The 21,895-nt window shown below is 37.7% G+C and overlaps 1 protein-coding gene across 1 annotated transcript in view; it reads left to right on the forward strand.

Moving 5' to 3' along the window:
* LOC105832808 (colorectal mutant cancer protein) overlaps positions 1–21,895 on the forward strand; it is a 71,833-nt gene that overhangs the window by 3,004 nt on the left and 46,934 nt on the right. The window contains exons 3-4 of the mRNA XM_012674073.3: positions 18,198–18,427; positions 20,198–20,334. Of these exons, the coding sequence (XP_012529527.1) occupies positions 18,198–18,427; positions 20,198–20,334 (367 nt within the window). The remainder of the gene's footprint in view (positions 1–18,197; positions 18,428–20,197; positions 20,335–21,895) is intronic.

Genomic DNA, 21,895 nt, shown 5'->3' on the forward strand with positions numbered 1-21,895 from the left:
TAATATTTATATATTGCAATTAAGATAAGGTCATAATGTGTGTAACTCGCAATTAAACTCGAGAGAAGTCTAATAACAGTTATAGCACATTAAATTAACAACATTAAATTATAATCAAATAAATATTGATACTTACAAGTATATTTAGAATTTTTTCTCCTCCAGAAAACTATAAAAAATTCGTTGCAAGACCTTCGAACACTTGAAAAATATATATAATTATAATTTATACATATGTTTTCTTGAATAATTAGAAAAATAACGTATACAAAATAACGCAAGAAATATAATATTATTTGAGCACTAAGATTCCGCTATGACCGTTGTTCGTTTTTTCTCGATTTTAATCGACATTTACGGCCATTTCGAAACCAATTATATTCTCAAAAAAAATATAAGAATATTATCTTCCCTTGCGCTAGTGTTCTATCGATTTTTACGAATCTCGCCCGAATGCGCGTTCATTATACCGTCACGTTCGGCGCCGGATGTAACGTTATCTCGCGGTTTCGCGAAACCGGATAAATTCCGCCCGGCGAATTCGGCGCGCGCGAACCTCCGCGCAATTTGCACAATTAACGGTGGCTGGTATCAACGCGGAATGGAAAGAGCTCGTTGACGAGACCGCGCCTGCCGCTGGCACGTACGTTTTAATTATTTCTTCAATTAATTAAAGCCATTCCCGTCTCCCTCCCCCCTTCTCTCTCTTTCTCTTTCTCGCTTACTCTGACTTTCGTGGGGATTTAACGAGAGACGACTGTGGCACGGCGTATTTTTTTTTACTCCGCATCAACTTCGAAAGTACAAACTCGTCGGAATCGCCGCGGCAATAGAACAGGAGCGAAAAAAAGAAAGAGAGAGAGAGGGAGAGGCAGACCAATAAGTTCGCGATAATTTACGAAGAGCGTCTCTCCCGTGGAGTAAACGCGGACTGTGGACCACTTCGTAACTCCCCCTCGTCGCGCACCTTTTTATTTTTCCCGATCCTTGCGAGCCGATCGAGAAAACATTTCTTCGTCGATTCATCGAGTGGACCGTCTGTTTCATAAAGCTAACAATTTAGAAACAGTCTTTCTTTCTCTCTCTCTCTCTCTCTCTCTCTCTCTCTCTCTCTCTCTCTCTCCCTTCTCCTTTTCTCTCCCGTCGTTCGACAGAGTTACAAAATCCGGAAATATGTGATTTTTACGAGCGGCTCTTAAATTAGATTCTCCGCTCTCGAGGACGCTTCCGTTCCGTTTCGTCCATACCGTCGCTCTATCCATTTTGCTCGCCGCTCGTCGTTTCCGTTATCGATGTCCCGATACGTTTTCCCTTTGTTGTTTTTCTTTCCGGGGGAGGAAGCCAGAGGAGGCGGGAGATGTGTCTCGATATTGCGCTTCCAGCGCGGCGTGCACGCGTATTGTACGTAGGGCTCGCGCCACCTTTTATTTCGTTTCGATGAAGCTAAAGGTGCACTTTTTACCGGGCGCGCTCGTTGAACATTACGGTCTATTTTGTCTTCTCCCCCCCTTCCTCCTTTCCTCGCCCACACACCGGGGGCGGCTCTCTCTCTCTCTCTCTCTTTCTCTCTCTTCCGCGGCAGGTTTCCGCCGTGGGTAAATCTACGAAGGTAAAATTACGTCTACCGCGGTCTCTCTACGCGTATTACATGCATTTAATGTTTACATGGACTTCGTCTCGTGTACATTGTAAGCTGTGCAAACTGCATTTATACACGTCGGCGGGCGGGGTGAGAACGCCCACGTAAGCTCCTCTTTTAATCGCGCCCTTTTTTCAACTAGCTCGGTTTTTTTTTTGCAAATGAGAGACGATCTTTTGTAAGCAGATGATCTTTTCACGCGAGAACCTTTCAAAATTTAATTTAAGAATTGTTCGAGTATTTTGAGAATTGAACAGAAAGAAAGCACAAGTATCAAATTGAAACTCGTATATTCTATTTAACAATCATATTGTTGTAATTTTATAAATAATATTAAAACATATCTTTTAAGTGAAATTTAAGATGATTATCTGGTGAAGACGATGAAATTCTTTGAAGAAAATTAACTTGTATATGAGCAAAATTGTTTCATATATAAGAATATAATTTTTGCTTATACATGCATGAAACAATGTTAAATAAATGTATTTGTTTGCATTTGTGTCAAAATTATTAAGGTTAAAATTATATTATATGTTAGATACTAGATTTTTAAAAGTACGTGTAGTTTTGCATACGTTACATATTTATATATACATACAAAAATTTATACATCTATACAGAGAAAGAACATCAATATCAAAATTAATTATAACTTAATTAGTATTTTAAAAAATGCAGTGTCTGATTTGTTTATTGGACGACTTGCTCAATGCTGCTTCATGAAGTTATATCGTCAGTATCGTTAAGTGTTATACAGTGTTTTTTTAATTTTAATCGCTGATATTTCGAAATTGCCAATGCAATGAATAAAATATTTGAATTTAAAATAAAGTTACAGTTGATTAATTGTAATGGCTACGAATTAATTTATATACTTAGTATTAACATTTTTTCGTAAAAAGAAATCTGGAATCTAATTTACAGATCTTTTAGTACACAGAAAAAAATAGTTCAATTTAATAACCATTGTCTTATATATAAATAAAAAGATAAAATCTTTTTTAAAAAATTCTGTAATCTTAAATTTTGAATAAAATATATTTTTATTTTAATAACAGTCATCTGAAGAGCACATTTTTATACGATTGCTTTGATAATAATCGTATTTTATTATAGAATAAAAGATTCTAATTTTTTGTTTGAAAGAGAGTATTGTTATTTTTTATTTAATATTTCTTCTTAGTTTAATGAGAATTATGATTAAATAATGAGAAACTATATAAAAGCCTTCTTGTAAACGAGTTGCGTCTGTTCAAAATTAACAAGTTTTTTTAAAATTTTATTTTTGTTTTCAAGACAATAATTATTAGATTTGAAATTATATTTTTTTTCTGTATAAGATGTAGCTAGATCCGACAATTCGTTAAATAATCGACATGTCCGTTATCCCGTGGCGGTATTCCCTCTACGGATCGCGCGTAATGAGGAGAATTCATTAACCCAAAGAAAATTGAGACGCGCGCGTGCGCTTGCTCGGCACAGCGTTAACATGCTCCGCGCGCGCTTTTAATCTCGCGGATGAGATTTATCGTCGACAATCTAGGAGTTTTACCGAAGGTGTACGTACGATAAAACGATCGGATCTTCCGAGAAATCGCCGCGGTGCGGCAATTTTAACGAATCTCGTGCGCGCGCGCGCGCACGATTGTTCCGAGATAAATCCTTCGACTCCTCGAGGTTGCGAGCGGCATCTGCGAGATTGGAGCAAGAGAGGGGGGGGAAAGGATTTATAATTAACCAGCATTTTTCCCCCGATAATAATTGCCTTTACGTCGTTAATTATCGCTCCGGGGGGAGAGAAGTAACATCGATTCGTTAACGAGGAATAATTTATTGCGTGGCGGATGCCGTCGTCGCGGCGTTTTATATGATGCTCGATCGCTCGGGAGGCCCGATTTCTCGCATTTATTTGTTATTTCGGTTCTTTCCTCCGTCTCCACGTGCCACACTACGCGACGTACGAAGTCTCGTCTAGTTTCCCCGTGTACAAATGCGTTTTTGAGTAAGATTTGCCGGTAGAATAGTTATACTCGTAGTTATATCCATAGAAGTAGAGTGGTGCGTTCTACAAACAAATTAAGAGAGCAAACCCGGCAGCCATCGTTCCTCTTTCCGAGTTAAAGGGGAGAAGAACAACGGGACAATATTTCCCGACTTGTTGGCATTCATTACGGCACGGCTTTCGTAACCTCATTATATTACCCCTCGCCGTTCGCCGTCGCTCTGCGCTTCGCCGCGCGTGATGCACGTCGCGCGCCAACTTCCCGTCAGCCTTTCATCCCAAGTGTATAACATAATACTACGGAATTTTACTTCTCTTTCGCCCCTCTCTTTTTCTTTTATTTTTTTTTTATTATTCAATTATTATTTTTCATTGTTGCTTTTTTTGTTTCTTTTATGTTTGCTGCATTGGTTTGACATCATCGGTCTCTTCCTCCCTTTCTCTTTTCCCCAGTTTTATTTCTAACAGATTCCTTTACTACTTTCTGTAATAAAAGTTTTTATTCTATCTTTCTCATTTTTATCGATCTTTTTTACAGACTGATATTCACTCTTGCTTATATACGAGGCACTTTATTATTCATATAAAACTTTTTTTTTTGGCGTGGAGAGTTCCACTCGTAAAGTGAGCTCTCGGGGGAAAATCGGAACACATCGGGCGCTTTGTCGAATCTCTGCGCATCGCGTCGAACCAATCGCATTGGGAAACCGGTGACCTAATTTTCCGGGGCGCAGCTCACACGTCGCGATTGTGTGTAAGGGGTTTCCTCGGTCCACGGACCGACTGACAACAACGGATAGGAGCCTGAAGAGAAGTCGGGCGATGCGTGCGTAGGACGTGGAGGAGAAAGGGTCGATTTCGTCGATGGCGCGCACCCTCGGCGATACCCCCCCGAGGGAAGATTGGACCCCCCTCGGCGAGAGGGAGACGCGTGTTGCCTCCGCGTTTTATGGCAAGTGAGTCACACCACCACCGCGAACAGATTCCATCGCTTTTCCCCCTGCTCGTCGTTCTGGTCGTACGACTGCTCCAGTCAGCCGGCTCTTTGCGCCCGCAGACTCGTTTATCGGCATTTCTCCCCCGCCTCTTTCGATTCTAACCCATGTCTGGGTGCCCTTTTATCCTCCATTTCTCTCTCTCTCTCTCTCTCTCTTTCTCTTCTTCTCTGCGGTTGATTTTCTCCTGTCGCGTAAAATACAGTCGGCGAATATCGGTTGCGCAGCATCCTGTAACGCAACGGATTTCCGTGAACGAAAGCGAACGTGGTCGTAAACGTAAATTCCGTCGAAACAACGCGACGGAGTAAAGGAACCGAGTGATCGTTCGTCATTCGAGTTTCGAAACTGCACGTCCATAGGCGACGTACAGTGAGTTCGACACCGATATCTTTACCTCGTTTCTCGCGCCTTTTTGTCCTCGTAAACAGTTTACCTCTTCTGCGAATGAACTTTTTACGCGCGATATAATTTTAGGGAATTCTCTCTGGAATTAGAAGAATTCTCTTTAGGGATAGTTTTTTTTATTGCGGAAAGAAATTTTGAGAGCGAGTTTCACTTATTATGCATTTATAAAGCGATCGATCCTAGAAATTCGTGAAATATAGTAACGCAAAGTTATAACAACCCCTCTTTCGATATTTGTATGTCATTTAGAACTATAAGTTAATAATACAAGATGGTTTGGTGATCATTGTAATGCAATCAAGAAGATAATTCCTTTTGAAAAAATAAATCGGGAACGTAAAATAGGTAAAATCGGTTTTTTATTTGTTAAGTACTATTATATAATACGATTATCAAAAAATGAATAGTTTAAAAATGTTTCATGTCAAAATATATACAAATATTACATAAACTATTGATAATTTTTTTCACGACTCTAATATTTTTAACAACTACAAAATATGATTTGATATAATAAAAATGGTATTACGATCTTGAAAAATTGTTGATGTTACAATATACTTATCAATTTTTGTCAGATATTTTTTTCTAAAACCTTATAATTTCTAGTCATTTGATGAAAATAAAATGAGACAACCTGTAATTATTGTACTTATGTGATCCAGTAATTAAATGCATGCATGCTCAATTAACATAAAAAATTTTCTTTTTTGAAAACAAAAGGGAAGTAATGTACAGAAAAACTTCTATATTTTTCTACATTTTTTATTTATTTACAAAGATTTATTTTTGATTCTTTTTTTTTCAAAAGAAATCATCTCTTTCCTGTTTGTATCATGATTGTTGGATGACTCTGTATATAAAATATCAGCGGAATTATTCAGGAGAAGAACATCGATCGTCTGCGAGTATCAACTAGCGGTAATAATTGTCCAACTTGTCCGTACGGCGTATGAAATATTAGACTCTTGAATGATTCGTGGCGATGCGACGAGATTTCGCCGGCGGACGTTCTCGTTATAATTCCGAGATTCTCCCTCGGCCGCGACGTGGCTGACGGAATAATAGATGCACCGGGCGATTTACCTGGAGCTGCCGTGGCTCCCAGGCTTGTTTGCACGCGATGGAGCGCGTAAGCACATAGCGGGAAATTTCTCCCGAAAGAAATACTGCGAGAGAGGAGCGGGCGGCCTGTCGCCCGAATCGATACGTCTCGACTCGTGCTCGGGGCTCTGAAAAAAGAGCGACGCTTACTGTCTCGATTTACGTCGCACAAAAAGGTCGATCGGTGCAGCCCTTGAAGGATGCTGCACGCTTAATAATGATATAATGCATACGCTTAATCTACAGTGTCACATATTTTTGTTTTATACTGGGAGGAAAGTGTTTGAGAAAATTATTTGTGACTGTAATTGCGTCATAAAGTAATTATAATTTGGAACTCCATCCTATGATTTTGACTTGGTAATTTTCCAAGAGAAAATTCTCTTTAAAATGTGTAATAATGATCTTATATTTATAGCTCTGAAACTATGAAACAATTTTACAATTATGATAAATTTAAATATTTTATAATAAAATGCATATCAGGATATAGATGATAATTAAAATTTAAAAAATTTTCATATAATAAATGCAATTGTAAATAAATGAACTGTCCTTATTAATGTGCCTTAAATCAACTTGTTCATTACCAAAGTAATTATTAAATATTGTAGCTTAATTTTGTCTGCTTGAAATTATACATACAATCGGTTTTTAACTATATTTCTTTTGTGTAACATTTTTTTAATATAAAAATGCTATTATTTTATGTTTTAATGAATTACAACGTTATCCGTGTCTAAAGTACAAGTAATTTTTGTCAAGTAAAATAAAATTACATGGCAGTCAGAAAGATTAAAAGATCTCATTGTTGGTGAGTGGTCCGAGCAAAACATGTTTTGTACTTTGGACACGGATAACGTTGTAATTATGAGCATAACTTAACTTTATCACAGTTAATTAATTTTACTTGCTAAGGACTCAAAGTGAGAATCAAAACGCAATAGTTTAATAAATTTTTTTAATTTGATTGACTAGTCAATCAAATTAAATTATATTAAGTCAATTATATTATTATTTTATATTTTAATGAAAATGAAAAAAATAGTTTTGTCCCAATTATCCTTCTAAAAGAAGATGATTATATTAATACCCCAACTTTGTGTGCTTGTCCGCATTTGTAGGCCCTCGGTTAGTACATCCGCGATTAATGGTTCTGCCTTGACCTGTTTCACTACATTCACATCAGGTTAGCGGTTAGCAAGCAAAATCCGTAAGCAAATGTTTAGCTAGATATAATACAAGATCACATTATAAACAAATTTATAAGTTACTTTAAAATATTATACTACAAAAAAAAAAGGAAAATTGCATAAATATACATTTATAAAATCACAAAGACACATGTGAAAAATCAACTGCATGCTCTATACAAGATTTTTTTTTCTTTGAAGTTAACGTATTACTTGGTCCAGTCTTTTTGGTTATATTTATTTATACATATGCTTATTTACAATTGGAAGAAATAATCGTACAATCTTATATAATTTGCTAAGTATTTATTGACGTTTTTGATTTTACTACTAAAACTCCATCTAAGTATCATCTTTTTACCATAAACTGTGTTTTTTTAGTAAGGGTAATTTATTTTAAAATAGTTACTTATAAATTTTATGTTGATTTATGTATAAGCAGGAATACAATTTCTTGCCTACATACACTGAGGAAAAAATTGTTAATTTAACTAAATCTTTCAACTGAATTTTTATTTAATTTAAGTATATATATATATGTGTGTGTGTATATTTCAATCAAATATATAAACATTTGAATTAAAGTTTAAGTATTTTAGTTAAATACATAAATAATTGAACTGAAGAAATTTAATTTAACATTTTTTTCTCAATTTACGTATAAAACAAAGAGATTCTTGAACAGAATATATTAGTATTTTAATTTAATACTGAAGTTCCCTCTGTGTAATTGCAATTATTTCTTCTTTCGGTGAAGCATAAACGCTCGCTATTTCTGTTTTCAACTCTCCACGCTCGCACTTCCTGAAATCCGATCGCCGATCGCGGAATACATATATCCGGAGTCCTCGAACTGGCTTGAACGCGCGTTTTGCGGCGTTTCGTCGAAACCATGATCGGTTTTTTTTTTCATGCACAGCGGTCCGCACTCGTAATTTCGTTACGCGCGATCAGCTTGCGCGTTCCTTGCTCTTTACCAGTCTCTCCTCCCTCTCCCTTCCGTTTATTTCGCCTCGGTTCGTCCGCGATAAATCCCGAAATCGTCCCGACCGGTTATCGTTCTTTACGCTCTCTCTCTTTCCGGCTACGTCGGGATGCGCGTCCCGTTCCCGGTTGGAAATTTTCGCTTTGCCGTCGTCGTCGTCGTCGTCGTCGTCGTCGTTTCGCGGATCGCAAAGCGAGCCCGCGATCTCGCGTGTGGCCCTCGCGTATTTCTGTTATCGCTCAGCTACGATCTCGGAACTTAATAAAGACGACGTACGAATTTTCGCCTGTAACGCTTAACGATAATTGGATTACACGGCGCGGCTTGCGAATTGAAAGGTTCTTGCGTGCTGCAAACGATAAGGGCGCGTCTTTTTCTCTTTTCCCTTTTTTCTTTCTTTTTTTTTCAAGGGAATATCTTACCGCTGTGAATAATTCGTTAACTCGTCCGTGGTGTGAATAAAACATCCTTCCGCGCGAGCGGTATCATCGGAAATAGAACGCGCAGAATGCGCGTTTAGCGGCGAGGGGGAGGGAAGAGGAGGACGACAGCAGACCTTCGGCGTTAAACGAATTATTTTCGGAACCCAATGCCGCCGCTGTAAATTTGATAAACTCGCTCCTCCCCCCCCCCCCTCACTCGCGATCGATACGCCGATATCAGCCCGACGTCAAGGTCTCCCCCGCGTCCCTCGTCTCTCGTCGCTCTGTCGCGAATTATTAATACCAGTCGCGGATTCTGAAATCAACCGCATTATCGGCGATATCGCGCCGCTCAAATTGACGACCGTGACTTCCAGAAGCGACTCTTCTGTCCCTCCCGTCTCCTCCTCGCCACCCGCATCCGTGCATCACGGCGAGATTGTATTTTTATCGGCGAGGATCCTCCGCGATATCCGGAGATCCCTCGCAATCGGAGGGTAAGGACGATTTCTCGTTAATTATCGCGAAATCTAAACCTTACGGAAGAGCGCTAACAAAGCGACCGGCGTTAAAAGGGAGAGATAAAACGTGTGAAGGGCTTCCCTCCCGTTAAAAACCGATGTTTTTAACGTCTCCTCTTTCCGCCCCTCTACCTATCTGCTCATGCTCTTTGCTCTTCCACTTTTATCTTTTTTTTCTCCCTCTTATCCCTCTCTCTCTCATTTTTCCTTTTTTGTTTTTAATGGTATACGCGACGAGGCGTGAATTCGCCGTTACGAAAGGGTGGATTAGCCGAACCGCTGGTGTAAAGACTCTTTCACGTGACGGGCTTCGATGAGGGGTGCGTCTCTGTGAAATAGAGCGAGACCATTTACACAGTATCACGATATTGGAAAGGGATTCCGTTGGGCGCGCGAATTTTCTTGAAACCGCATTCGCGCGGCTTCCAGACTCGTTTTTTTAAAATCTTTTTCTCTGTTGTCTCGGCGCGCTCTTGCGCTGGTATTACTTTACATTACATATCTCCTGCATTACTTAAACAACACTTCCCGTGCCTTAAAAAAAAGTGTATTCTGTTCGTTTTGCCTGGAATCTATTTGTCTTTTTATTTTCATGTGTATTTATATTGGATTTTACTCTACATTTGTGAGAGACAAATTTTATAAAGATACCTATTGATCGCAACCCCGACCTGGAGGATCTTATCCTTCTAACGCGAAGGTCGTGGACGGCCCTTGGAACTCTTCCGAAAGATGCCAAAGATCGGACGTGAAGTAATATCCCTATTAATCCCGATTAATCTTATTTCCGGCACAAAAAAAATTAAAATCAATGAAAACTAATATATGCTATTTAACAATCATTGTATTATATATTATATATGCAAGAATAACATATAAAAGTTTTAAAGAATGTGATGTTATTGAATTTCTCAGCATATTATATTTTTAATATTATAATATTTGTCTAATATTCGAATTTTTTATTTGAAAAAATATATTTTATTTAACGCAAATATTGCTTATAGGTATATAAGCAACATCAGAAAATTTTATTTTAAAAAATGTGTTTATTGTAAATTTCAGTAAAATATAATATTTTTATATAATTTCAATGTTATAATAGTCATCTAAAAAACACAATACATGATTATTTTGTTAATAATAGTATTCAAAAATTCTAATGGTCTTGGTATGAAGATATTTTTTCCATTTCAATTCATGAAAATTATTAATAGATTATAACAATATAATTTTTCTTGATGAAACTAATAGAAAATTAGTATCAAATTAGAACTAGTATATTTTATTCAGTAATCATTATTTTATATATAGGCAAGAATTTATAAAATGTTTTTTAAACAATTCAGTAATTAAATATATAATTTCAACAAAAGATTGTTTTTATTTTAATTATTATAATGATTATAAAATATTAAGAAATAATGATTCTTGATTTGAAGGCTACTGATCCTTCCTATTTGACGTTTTTTTCTTTCAACTCATAAAAATTATTAATGAAGCATATACAAAATGTTTTCATGTAGCAAACGTTTAATCCATATAATCTCTACATAATCTCTATAATTTCAGGTATGTAATCTCATTTCAAAATTTACCTATTGAAAATAAAGACAATGTTTTTTTCTTCGTGTGGAATATAGGTTATTACGTGTGTGTGGAAAGTTTTCCCGTGCGTATGTCTCACACCAGAACAATGATCTCGGTATCAAGTAGAATCAGATTCGAGAGGAAACATTTTAACGTGAGAGAAATCTTGGCCATCCCGCGGTAGCGTCGTCGGTTTCACATTTCCCAACAATGGACGCGCTTATTGGTCCGTTACGGTACATTACGCCTGCTTTTTAAACGCGACTCGCGTAAGATTTGCTTTCGCCGGCGAAGAAATGCGCCGGTCGCGAAGCTGTATAACTCGAAATAATAATCTCACATTCGGGAAAAGAAAGTTCGTTGCACTACATAAATTAAAAGTTTGATAGATTTAATTAAGAAGCTACAAATTAAGCACTTACTGTTAAATTTATCAAACAATCTAGCTGTTTGATCGCGATTATCAGAACTCTGTTATTGATAATTTCAGAATACATTTTATATTTACTTCTTATTGACGTGACTATAAAATGTCTTTCTTAATGTAACTCTTTAAAAACTTTTTGATACAGTGCCAGAAAGATCTTTTGTATCTGACAACATCTTTTGTATCTCAAAACAATTGAAGCGCTTTAACGTCACAGGAAGACAGGATAGTTCTCCGTCAGCTTTCCGTCCCTTCGATATTTTTCATTTTCCTGATTTCTATTATTCCGGCGCTTTGTGCCGAATCATCTCTTTTTGCGCGCGCGCGCGCGTTGTTTCATGAGAGCCGTGATTAAAAGTAAAGGCAGGGAAGAGAATTCCCGGATCGAAAAACGGGAAAGGGTCGTAACGAGATCATCGCATCACGAGTCGAGGCACGAAATTGAGTTTTGATCCAATCGCACGTCGCGACCAATATCGACACGCGCGCGCACGCTTGTGCCCTTATCGGAATTTTCTTCAGGTCTTCTCGAAAGTCCTCTCGATACCTCGCGTCCTTGTCTGATAATTTCAATCCGTATACGAAGCAGGGCCGAGAGTAGCATGCCACTTGTAACGTCCTTATCATTACCTTTCTTTTTTTTTTGTGATAATCGTTACTTTTTTTATCTCTCTGTAACGGTAACGGAATTTCAACTGTTACTTTTATCTCGTTAATTTATCGTTCTTTATATCTATTTAATAAATTCGCGCACATTTCCAAGTATGCAAGTGCAGTAATCAGTGTACCAAATCAATTACGTTAGGTAATAAACGGTTACGTAATAAACGCAGTTATATATTTTATTTATATATTTCAAATATTGAAAAATATTTTTTACTTTATATTTTAGACTACATTCCGATAATTGTCAAACTTACTCTTAAATAAGTTATAATATCGATATAATATTGATTATATTAAATAATATAATTTCAAAATCTAATACTTCTTGATGAATTGTTTCCCAAGTAACGATAATGCGTTATTTCTTTAAGGTAACGTTTCTAACCCTGGTGCGAGGTGCAGCCTTCTCGTCTCTCGCGATTCTCCGAGTATGCGTTTAATGATTTCAACATTTAATGAGATCGCAATACTGGAACTGTCGCCTCGCGACAGACGGCGATGCGAATGCGAAATTAAACAAGCCGTTAAATTCACTTTTCTCGCGGGGAAACATATGGGGACGCCGATGATGGGACCACACATTACAACGCGATCGTTTCCCACGTGGTAGGTTTATCGCGTTATCTTTCTTTCTTTCTCTCTCTCTCTTTCTGTCTCTCTTTTTCTCTCCCGCAGCGAAGTGCCGTTTAATTGCCGCCGCGTGTAAATACGCGACGCGCGTGCACCCCGCGCTCGCGCGGCATTCATTTATTTCGAGATAATACTCGAATAAATTAATATATTGCGATAGGGAACACGATCCGCGCGCGGATTGTTGATTAATTATACGTTACTCCCGCATGTATATACACACCCCTGTTCTATAATTACTTGAAAAAGTAGCCATCGACTCGACCGTGAAAAGTCGCTCCTGCGACTTTAATCCGTTTCCCGCACGAGGCATTAAAGGAGAGAAAGAAACAACAAGTGTGCGATCGCAATCTTCGAGAATCGGGACTAAATTTTAATTGAAAGGATAATTTAATCGCGAGAGCGCGTCTGGGTGAAAATTCCTGCGTGATTCTCCCGCTTTTTGTTATTCCGGAGTCGCGGAATACAAAGTCGCGCGATTTCTTCTCGGGACGGCAGAAAGGCCGTTTCTCGCGGATGGGGAAAGGAGAGTGGGGTGTGCGTGTACATTTAAAATAAACTCACGTGTCTGGTGTAAAACCGCAAATGCGGCGCCCGCGAGCGAGCGAGCGAGCGAGCGAGCGGGACGGGACGGGACGGGCGACGGCACGCATCGCGACACGATGGATTAAGTTGCGTCCGTTTTTCGCGCCGGCAACAAGATGTATAGATAGGACTCCTTTTCTCTCCCGTCTCGGCGTTTTTGTTTCACCTCTCGAACCGCAACGCGGAATGCATTTATCCGCGCGTCGCAGCGCGCAGTGGCACTCGACACGCGGCGTCGCGCGATCGGCTTGCTCCGCTCCGCTCGTGGATGCTGCTGTCTATTAATCCGCTCGTAAACGTGAAACCTTTCGCGAACCTTCCGTCGGGGTTAATTGTGAGCATAAAGTTCAAAATTGTAGGCGAGTTTCGTACAAAAATGTAGATACGCGAGGAGAATTTCCTCTTAAAATTTACACATCCTTTTTAAAATCACGGTAATCGTGAAACAACACGGGTAGAATTTTACTGCAGTTCTAATAATATTTAAAATATTTGTAACAGGATTTTAGGAAAATTTATTTAAAAATACTATTTTTAATCATATATTATTTACTGAAATTAAGTAAATTTTTTCGATGTTGTTCTGCAAATCATTACCGCGATTTTAAGAGCAAATTCTAAGAAAAAGTTCCCTCTGTGTGTACAGATATGAAGATAATTTTGCTGAACCATCAAAATAATCGTGTAGGATTAGACAGAATGTTAAAACTTTCTGCAGCATCACGTTTGAGAATCCTACAAAATTCTTTTGATGGTTGGTCAAAAATTAACGTCAGATGAGCTAAATTTCTGGGCACCTCAGCATAATCCCTCTTTCAGCGTGTTTCCGTGCACCAGGAGTCTGACATTGTGTTCTGATAAAGCACTCTCTCAAGGTTCCGAGGACTCCACTATGTCCTTTGATTAGAAACTTAATAGATGCTTATTGCGCTTGTCGATACGCGGGCGCGTCTCCTCACACAGCCCCACGACTTCTCGTCTCTTGCAGCGCGGGTTCAAAGTGAACCGAAAGTGAACGGTCGTTGGTGGCGGTTGCCAGAGGAGGAACCGCGCGGGAGGGCGAAGCGGGAGAGGATGCAGTCGCTCAAACTTTGGGAGACGAGAACTCTGGAGAGACTTTCCCGACACAGACGCGGACGTCGAGTGTCACAACGGTATATACACGAACTCGCCTTAAACACTCTCTCTTCTCTTTCTCTCTCTCTCTCTTTCTCTTCAACTGTCTATTAATAAACGCAAACCGATGAACCTGCCGACGAATGATCCTGACGCGTGTGTCTTTTTAGGTCGGTATCCATAGACAATTCTTATATTTAAGATCGTCTTAAGTACGTTTTAAGATGTCAACCAATCGTATTAATATCTTAAGACGTTATTTAAAAGCGTCTTGAAATAAAAGTTGACTATGATTGGAGGCCTTACAATCAGAGGCCATAAAACAGTAAAATTTGAATGATGAAAACATTAGTTAATTTTGACTTATGTTTGTTAACTTCTGGCAGAAAGAAAAAGCTAAAGGAAAAAGAAAATGAGGTAGCTATTTTTCTTGACCAAATTACTTTATAACCAGATTGTGACTATCTCTATAGTTATTTACTATTTAAAAAAAGGAGTGATATTTGCGGCTATAATTGCATAGCAAAATAATTACAATTAGGAATATCGTTTTTATAGCAATTATTACTATAATATTGCTAATAATAATCATATATTTATTGTGATAACGTGACCATGTTACAAAACAGTCTTCAAATTTTCTGCCTTATCCCAGTCTTGCAATATGAGGTCCGAAAAAAAGAAAATAGTTGCAGTAATCATAATATCACTATAATTTATAATCAATTTTGGACCTAACCATACTTTTTTATAATTATTCAACAAGATACATTATAATTTGTTTCAGCTTATTAAAACTTATTAAAGTTTTCATAATCATGTGCAACTTATGATATGATTGCTATAACCAAAATGGAGATTTTAATGTAGTAAATTGTACCATAAAATAATCCATTATAAGCATTTACTATAAGTACATGATTATTATTACCAACATTATAGTAATAATTATAGTATAAAAAATAATATTGCAATTATAGTCACGAATATCACACACCTCTTTTCAATGAGGAACTCGAAAGCGTGGAATTAAAGTTAACGGCCGATGACGTTTGTCAGCGTAATCCCTGTGTCAATTGACGTCGCGGTGAAACTCGCGCGTAGGACTTACTCGAGTGCAATGCCCGGCGAGCATCGGTCATCCGTGAGCTTCCGAGCTTTCGTTACGACCGCCGGAAGCAACGACGATGACTACGACGATACACCGTACACCGTAATCCATTAATATTGCGCGCGGGGGATGGACGTCGCAGCGCGCGGGAGAGAACGCGCGATAATTAATGCGTGACGTTTAATTCGCGACGACCGTGCCGAAACCGGCGACACTATTGTCTCGGTGAGATGAGAGACAGATACTGCCTGCCTCCCCCAGAATCGTGGTCGTGTTAGTCACATCTCCTCCCGCAGGAAAGCGTCTGGTACCCACAACTGTCAGTAGGAAAAATAATAGCAAATTGACGGTAATAGGTGGTCGAGAAATGCGGGAATTCAATCGATTTTAAGGGGATGCTGGAAACAGTTTATTTTATCGATTAAGCAATAATTTTTATAACCAAATTTGCTACGTATTTCTTTTGTAGGTTTAAAAAATTCTTTTCCAAAATTAAACCATAAGTATTAATAAATATCGGTCTATAAACTAGACTTTATGTCAAAAGGAAATATATACGAAATCTTGTTAACGATGTGCACTGATGATTCTACATTATCGATCCCGATCACGTTTGACCGTCACTCCGTCCGTCATCAACGTTCGCATAGTACGTGATCCTACAAATTTGTCATAATTTACAATCTTTGATAATTGCTAGCCAGTAGGCAGAAAAAAAGTGTTAGTATTAAATTAAGACTGATATATGCAATATATATGTATAAGTCTTGTGTCTTTATTAGTCGTAAAACTATACATGTATTCCATATATATATATTCCACTTAATAAACGATACTTCTTTGGTTTTAATAAATTTTATACACATTTCTTTATATTTAATAAAAATTTATTAAAAACAAAGAAGAAAAAACACACTTTGGAATAGTCGAACAAAACTGTTCATTAAATTTTAAGAAACTTTTCTCTCTGCGTATGCAGCATAACTGCAAGCAAACGATTTATGCAATGTTAAGAAATTACATAATTCAATTTAAAAAACGAAACGTTTTTTATAAAAAATTGAGAATTTCTCTTACTATCGTTAATTCCATTCAATTAAACATGTTATATCTTCTGAGGTCGGGATTTATTATATCCCCTTTGATCTCCAGATTATCTCGATTGTATTCTCCAAACAATATTAAAAATTCCGTAATTTCTCGAGTCGCGACATTAGCGGAACGCGCAACGAAATCGCGAAAGAACGAAGGCTTGGCTTAACGATTTTCCAGATGGGGACGGAGGGGGAGAGGGAGGACATCTACGTGGCGGCAGACGGATGCATCTTTAATGCTGTCGACCTGCTGCAGGCTCGCTGGAGAATAAGCGACGCGACGTGGCGGTGGTCCGCGCCGTGATTCTCACACTGCTTCGCGACGACTTCTCCTCGCCGACGACGGCGTTGGTACCTTGGTACCTCGCGTGACGCGCCCATCGCGCGCGACTCGCTGCTCCTCATCGAGCGCCGCGGCGTCGCCGTCGCGACCGATAATCAAGAGTGACAGGCCTGTGCTTTCTCTCTCTCTCTCTCTTTCTCTTCCTGATCCCTCTCTCTTCTTTCTCTCTCGTCCGCTTCCAGCCGGTTAGACAATTATTTGAGCATCGTAATGGACGGAGAGGAGCGCGACCGTACGGAGATGATATGACAAGCGCCGGCGCCCCGGTATAGCCGTCCCTTTTAATTAAATGAAATCTCGACGGTATCGTTAAAATGAGAGGGCGTCTTCGAGCGATAGAGCGATCTCTTCGTTGTAAATCCGTTTGCTGTGTATACACGTCTCGGGGCCGATCGTCATTGTCGAACCGACCGGGTCGGGGGAAAAAGTCCTCCCCGGCGTCGATCTCCTCATCTCCATAATGGATTATTAAATACTCCCTTTCTCTCTCTCCCTCGGATATGTATAAGCTATATCGATATAGGATTAAGGCCGGTTCGGGTCGTCGAGCGACGAGGCGCGCGCCTTTCTACTTTTAACTGTTCCGTACCTCATCTTCCGCGTTTTGTGCCACCGTCCGACGTATGAATTATTCACGAGATGAATTATTCATAGAAAGAGAGTACTTAGTCTTCATAATACACATTCCGCTTAATATGCGATACGACCGGCGATTTATTATTTGCGATTCGCGCTAAGTGGTCGGCGACTGCGCGCGATTGCCACGAGAAGTTTCTCGCTGACGAATCCGAGAGTTTTCTTCAAACGCGCTCGTGATTCTTGAATTAAATCCTCACTGTCGATTTGCGCTGATCGCGCTATTTGCTGCTTGTATTCATAGAAAAAAAAAGAAAATTCTTTGTTTTTCCAGAATATTTCATCACAATTAAATTATCTTCAAAAAAAAAAGAGAGAAAAAGATGTCAAGAATAATAGGGTAAATTAGGATATGATGACCATACGGAGAAGATAACTAATGGCTGTAATTTCCCCAATAATTACTAAATGTATTCTCGTAAATATTTTCAAAGGAATTATTTGTGAAAATTATTCTCGTAATTTTTTATATAATTTTTCAGAACTTTTTTCCTAGAATTTCTTAAAGTTTATCTTTAAAATCATGGTAGTCATGGAACAACATGGATATTGAAGAATTTTTTATTATCATAGTAAAATTTTATTAAATATGTTTTAGACAATGTTTGCCAAATAAAAAATATTAGTTTCAATCTGATCACTCATTTTTTTTCTGCGTGCCCGAGACGTTTCGACAAAGTGTTTCGACGGCCCCTAACGGCGTCCTTCCGCCTACTGAATTTTCCAGCCAAGACCTATTGACGGTGTGCCGGGAGCTGAATCTCGAGAACTCGGTGGAGGAATTGATGAGGGAATTGGGCGCGGACGAGCACGGTCGCATTTCCTATCAAGAGTTCCTTAGGCGGCGTCTGGCTCTGCGACCGGAAATCGAGGCTCTCAGGGCCGGCAAACGGCGAAGCAGTCCGCATCACACCCACACGCCGGAGTACCTGCCTACCAGCAGCGACAACAGCCTCGGTAAGAGTCGTACAAATCGCTCGAATTTCCGCGACAGATACCCTCTTTTCCGCTCCCGCGACGATATAAATTCCCCCCCCCCCTCCCCTCCCCGGCCGGAGAGGAACGTTCGTCGATTAAGAAAATATAGACGACGTTTGAACGTTTGTTCGAAACATCGCGCGTACAGACAATGCATCGCAATCTAACGTATTATGTGTCGTATGCTGAAAAATAGCTGCGCGAAATTGATGATCGATGGAACAATGAATACGAGATGACCGCGGGAATATTGCAACAGAGTACATGTGCGTATTTGTAATATTCCGATCGAGCGGGTAATATGCAACTGTACGTGATACGTGAGATCGATGAACAAATTGGAAATGACGACTTTTAGGATATCCACGCGCTTTGCTACGCGCGTTTTTCGTTTATCAGCCCATTCGCTGTCAACTGTAAATCTTCATCGAAAGACAACCAGGCGATAAAACGGAACAATTCACTATTGTTACTTCTATAAGAAAAAAAATTAATATCAAGTTAAAACTTAATAAATTCTGTTTAACAATTATTATTCTAGTCTATACAATAAGCAAGAATATAAAAGTTTGTTTGATAAATTTTAATAAATAACTTAAATAGCCTAAATGAAGAAATTTTATATAGTTTTATCAAGAAAAATATTCATCTTTATTTAATAATAATTTTCGTAAATTGAGGAGAATTAAATGTTGAATATGAATAACAATATATTTTCAAACAAGAATTATTTTTTTAATATTAGATTATTACTGTTATTATCAAGATAATTAAATTATGTTCTTTTTAAGTGACTATTAAGATAAATGTATTAATGACTGAACATTAAAAGATAACCTTATTGTAAAGGTATGATTTTTTTATCAAAATATTTTTTCTTTTTGAATCTTTTCATATTCATAATATTAGAAATATAAATCTTATTACAAAAATATTTTGTTAATTTAAACACTTAATTTAAACACAATAGAAACATTCTTCGCCTCTCTCGGTCTCTCCCCGTCTCTCCCGATCTCTCCTCGTTTCTCTCCGTCTCTCCCAGTATCTCCCGGTCTCTCCCCGTCTTTCTTGGTCTCTCCCCGTCTTTCCTGGTCTCTCCCCGTTTCTCCCCGTCTCTCCCCGTCTCTCCCGGTCTCTCCCGGTCAATATAATTATTTCGAAATTATTTAATTTAAAATTTAATTTAAAATAATTAATATCATATCTATAATTATTTCGAAATTAGTGTTTGATTTTACCTTTTTTAATATCCTGTATTTGTTCTTTAATATAAACATTTTTCTCAAATTCTTTATTATTTAAATTTACCATTCAAGCATTTATTTATCTTTAATAAATTTAATATTTATTTATTTACATACTTCTAACTTACTTCATTTATTTATTGCCTTTGGCGCTGTATTCAGTTAATTTGTTTCCCGGTATATCCAAAATTAAACTCCATAAGAACACTCCTATTTTCGAATGCAACATTGTCAAAATTTTAAAGCAATCGGTGAAAAACTTACGGAGATCTTAAATGAGGAACAAACATTTACATTTTTATTTATATAGATATTAAAATAAAAGTATATTTTACTGAAATTTAAGATTATTAAATCGTTTAAAGAAGAATTTGTATTTTCGTTTATACATTTTTTGATTTAAAAAAGTTATATACAAGACTATCAATTTTTGAATTGTTCTAACTTTATGAAAGGAAAATCATACAATTATGTGCCCAGTGCATAAACATAACTTTTATTTCAGGTACCGTGTCCGGACGGCATGAAAGTTGGGAGTTTGACAGCGGTGCCCGTGATTTGTCACCAGAACCTCATAGTCTTCAGAAACTAGTGGAGGCGGCCGCCGGCGGAACGGGGAACATGCTGGACCTCGCGAACAAGGTAAGCCACAACGGTCTTACTCTTCCCGATGAAACGACCGTCGATATCTTCGGCACCGACTCTCTGTTCTCTCGCGGCATTAGATTCGTTTCCCGTTTCGTGCGCGAATCACGCTCTCGCGTGATCACTTGGCGCACGTCTTACCGTTATGAATTCCTGATGGAATCTGTTGTACCTATCATGTATTCGTGTACTTGCGTGTCGACAGAAAAATACTGCAAATCTCGTCATCCGTAAATTGTAACACTTTATACTGATAATTGAACCAAATAAGGATACACGATACATAGAGATATAAGTATTCGAATACGAATCTAGTTAAATCGAATCAGGTAAAATTCGTTTTGGATTTGAATCTCTATGATTCGAATCCAAATTATTCGAAAACTAAAAAACTTAAATGCATCTAATTATATTAATTAAAAGTTATGTTTTATGATTTGATTTAATTTGGCATCAAAAAACTCTGATTCGTTTCTAATGCTACACTATTAGAAAAAATTATTTGATTACTTTAAATAAATATGTTAATGATATTACTTAAATAACTTTTACACTAAACAAGTACATATTACTTATTTGATATAAAATAGTTATTTAAATACTATTAATAATATTTATTCGAATCGAATAATTTTTTCTCAATGTATGCAAAGACAGTTTATTTAAATTTCTTGAAAATAACTTTTATTATATAATTTATATTATATTATTATATGATTTTGTTATTAATATTATTGCTGTAAAAAATTAAAAATATACATATAATCTTTATTTTTAATTATCTCTTATAAATATTAAACTAACAACTTTTACACATTAATTTCTTCGGAAAATATTTTAAGTGTTTGCTGAAGAACTTTAGGCGCATCTTTCAATAAAAATGTATTTTTTAATCAGAATTCATGAACCACTTTTTATTACAGTTTCATTAATAAATGTTACAATATTTAAAGTTTTGAGGACATCAAAACACGCTACACTACATTGCCTATATTAAATTAGAACAATATAATTATATTGCAAATGGTTAAATATTTTGTTTTAACCGTGTTGTTATTATTAGATTATTTTTAGTTACACGAGCCAGTTTTACGCTGCGTGTTCACTTGGCATGAGCCAATGACCAAGTGTCTCTTGATAATCAACGCAATGCGTTGCCAAAGAGGAGAGAAATCACTGAAAAAAAGTCATCTTTTTTCCTACGTCATTTTAAATTTGTCTCAAATTATGAAAAAGGTTGCGCATCGAGACTGCCGGATATGAGCATCGCGAACTTCTGCTTGTTAATGCAACATTCGCGCTGATGGAAAGTCAACGAGACGCGCAATTATCCGAGGCAAATTGTCTCTGCATGCCGATAATCCCCGGTCTTCCTTGGCAAGAGAGCACCTCGTTCGCTTAACTCCTTCATCTCTTTCGCCGTTCTCTCTCTCTCTATTATTTCCCTCTTCGTATCACGAGTTCGCGCCTGGGAATTTCTTTGTCAGCCGCAATTAACCACGATACCACCATCGAGACGCGGTATGCCGTCGTGGAAGATGGCAAGACGTGCAATTTC

The sequence above is a fragment of the Monomorium pharaonis genome, chromosome 7, assembly GCF_013373865.1.
Source record: "Monomorium pharaonis isolate MP-MQ-018 chromosome 7, ASM1337386v2, whole genome shotgun sequence".
Classification (NCBI taxonomy): domain Eukaryota; kingdom Metazoa; phylum Arthropoda; class Insecta; order Hymenoptera; family Formicidae; genus Monomorium; species Monomorium pharaonis.